The sequence below is a fragment of the Phaethon aethereus genome (genome assembly GCF_964289735.1).
Source record: "Phaethon aethereus genome assembly, chromosome: 15".
Taxonomy (NCBI): Eukaryota; Metazoa; Chordata; class Aves; order Phaethontiformes; family Phaethontidae; genus Phaethon; species Phaethon aethereus.
Genome location: NC_138591.1, coordinates 17,589,279 through 17,591,725, shown reverse-complemented (window position 1 = coordinate 17,591,725; position 2,447 = coordinate 17,589,279). Strand labels below are relative to the sequence as shown.

The window sequence follows — 2,447 nt, the reverse complement described above, 5'->3', positions numbered from 1 at the left end:
GCGCACCTCAGCAGTGAGCAAAGCTGTCCTCAGTGGTGTCGCGGAGGTCCAGGCCCGCCATAGCCGGGGGGTGGAGGCAGGTGAGGTTGTTGTAGGTGTAGACGGGGATGTGGGCATCATCCCCCTCGGCCACAGACTGCACGAAACGTGGGACCACCACGGGGTGCTGCAGGGAGAAGTCCCGCAAGCCCTTCAAGGAGCAGTTGCAGTGCCAGTTGTTGCCCCCCAGCCACAGCTGCTCCAGGGCGAAGGAGGCGCACAGGAATCCCACCGAGAAGGTCTCCAGCGAGTTGTTCCTCAGGCTGAGGTACCGCAGGTTGGCCAAGGGGGAGATGACTGTGTTGTCCAGCGTCTCCAGTTGGTTGTGGGAGAGGTCAAGCCAGAAGAGTCTCTGGAGCGGGCTGAAGGTGTCCTGGGAGATCTCCAGGAGCTGGTTGGAGGAGAGGAAGAGGTACTCCAGGTTGCTCAGACCCATGAAGAGCTGGGGCGAGAGGTGGCTCAGCCTGTTGTGCTTCAGGTCGAGCTCCAGGAGCTCGTGCAGTTCAATGAAGCTTTGGTCCTCGATGACGGAGATGGCGTTGTGCTGCAAGAAGAGCCGCCGCAGGCTGGAAAGGCTGGAGAAGGTGTTGGCCCGGATCCTGCCGAGGCAGCTGTGCTCCAGGTGGAGGCTGTGCAACTTGGTGACACCCTTGAAGACGTAGTCAGGGAGGACCTTGATGCAGTTCGCAGACAAGTGCATCACCGCCATGTTGTACAGCCCCAGGAATGCCCCAACCCTGATGTCTTGTAGCTGGTTGTTGTTGAGGCTGAGGACCTCCAGCTGGCCCAACCCATCGAAGGTCCTTTCTGCCAGGCTCCGGATCCTGTTGTGCCCCAGCTGCAGCTCCTCCAGGAACTGGAGGTCTTTGAAAGTCCTGGGCCTCAGGCTGGTGATGGAGTTGGTGGACAAGCGTAGGACGTGCAGGCTCAGGAGGCCCAGAAACGTGTCCTCGAACAGTGAGACGAGCCGGTTGTGGGAGAGATCCAGCCACCGGAGGGACTTCATGCCCATGAAGGCGCGGGGTGCGATGGCATTGATCTGGTTGTGGTTCAGGTACAGCTTCTGCAGCTTCTGCAGCTTGACAAAGATGTTGATCTTGATGCCTTTGAGCGCGTTCCCACTCAGGTCCAGCTCCTTCAGCTCGGTAAGGCTGCAGAAGAGCTGGTGCTGGAGGTAAGGGAGCTTGTTCCCAGCCAAGATCAGCTCCCTCAGGTTGGGCAAGTCATGGAAGACCTTGTCAGGCAGGACCACGAGCGAGTTCCAGCCCAGGTTCAGATACCAGAGGTTGGAGAGCCCAGCGAACAGCCCTTCCTCCACCTTACTGAAGTAGTTGTTGTTGAGGCTGAGGGAGACGAGGTTCTGGGTGTGCAGGAAGGTGTGGGGAGCCAAGTGCTTGAGGCGGTTGCGTTCGAGGTGGAGGTAGTAGAGGCTCCGCAGCCCATGGAAGGCGTGCTGCTCCACGGTGGCCAGCTGGCTGCTCTGCAGGTCCAGAAAGTCCAGGGCTGAGAGGTTCCTGAAGGCAGCGGCCGGCAGCAGGGTGAAGTTATTGCCGTCCAGCCACAGGGCTTTGGCGTTGGGGGGCACATCCTCGGGCAGGCGTGTCAGGTTGCGGGCGCTGCAGAAGATGTTGAGCTCCTCGCTGTAGTCGTCCAAGCTGCAGGCGCAAGGGCCGGGGCAGCGTGGGGGGTCCGCGTCCCCCTGGTCCTTTGGGCCGTCCCCCCCGGGGGGCTGGGAGGCGGCGGCCAGCAGTAGGGCCAGGGGCAGCAGGAGGGTGACGCCTGCTGTGGGGCGCGGAGGAAAGGGGATGCCGTCAGCGCGGGGCGACGGCTGCCCCACGGGACCCCCACTGGGCGCCTGCGGGGGGGTCAGTCCCAGCCCGTCGCACATGCTGAGCAGCTGCAGGAGGTTTCCGAGGCTGGATCTGCCCTCGGGAGAGGGTGCGGGATCGACCCCCGCTCCTGCCCGCGGAGTGGACCCCGCGGGTGCCCAGACCCCCCAGCTTCATGCCTTTGTACTGCAGCAGCAGCTTCTGCCTTTTGTGGGGAAAGGCCCCCGGTCCCCTCTCCTCCTCCTTCCTCCCCAGCCGCCGCCGCCCCCCCCCGCCCCCCGCCCCTTAACTCGCTCTTCCTCGGAGCCGAGGGGTCGCAGGGCCGCGGCCCCTGCCCCTCCCCGCAGCCCCCGTCCCCGTCTGGGCTCTGACCAGCGGTTCCTGCGACCACCCCGGGCAGCACGGGGGCTCCCAAAATGTCTTATTAGCAGTAGAGAGCGGGGAGAAAAGCTAAGGGGGTCTTGAGTGCGAAGCCCCGGACGAGTTTCGGCGTCTCTGCCCCCAGCCCCCTGCCCTGCCTGCCCCTCCTGGGAGCGGGGTGCGGGCAGGTCCCCCTGCCTTACCTTTGCCTGCGCTCAT

The 2,447-nt window shown here is 63.9% G+C and overlaps 1 protein-coding gene across 1 annotated transcript; it reads right to left on the bottom strand.

Annotated features, from left to right (window-relative positions):
* Positions 1 to 7: 7 nt before the first annotated feature.
* IGFALS (insulin like growth factor binding protein acid labile subunit) lies at positions 8 to 2,447 on the bottom strand (the record flags this gene model as incomplete). Its single annotated transcript, XM_082006911.1, has 2 exons — positions 8 to 1,821; positions 2,432 to 2,447. The coding sequence occupies 2 exons, from the start codon at positions 2,445 to 2,447 to the stop codon at positions 8 to 10; spliced, it is 1,830 nt and encodes a 609-aa protein (XP_081863037.1).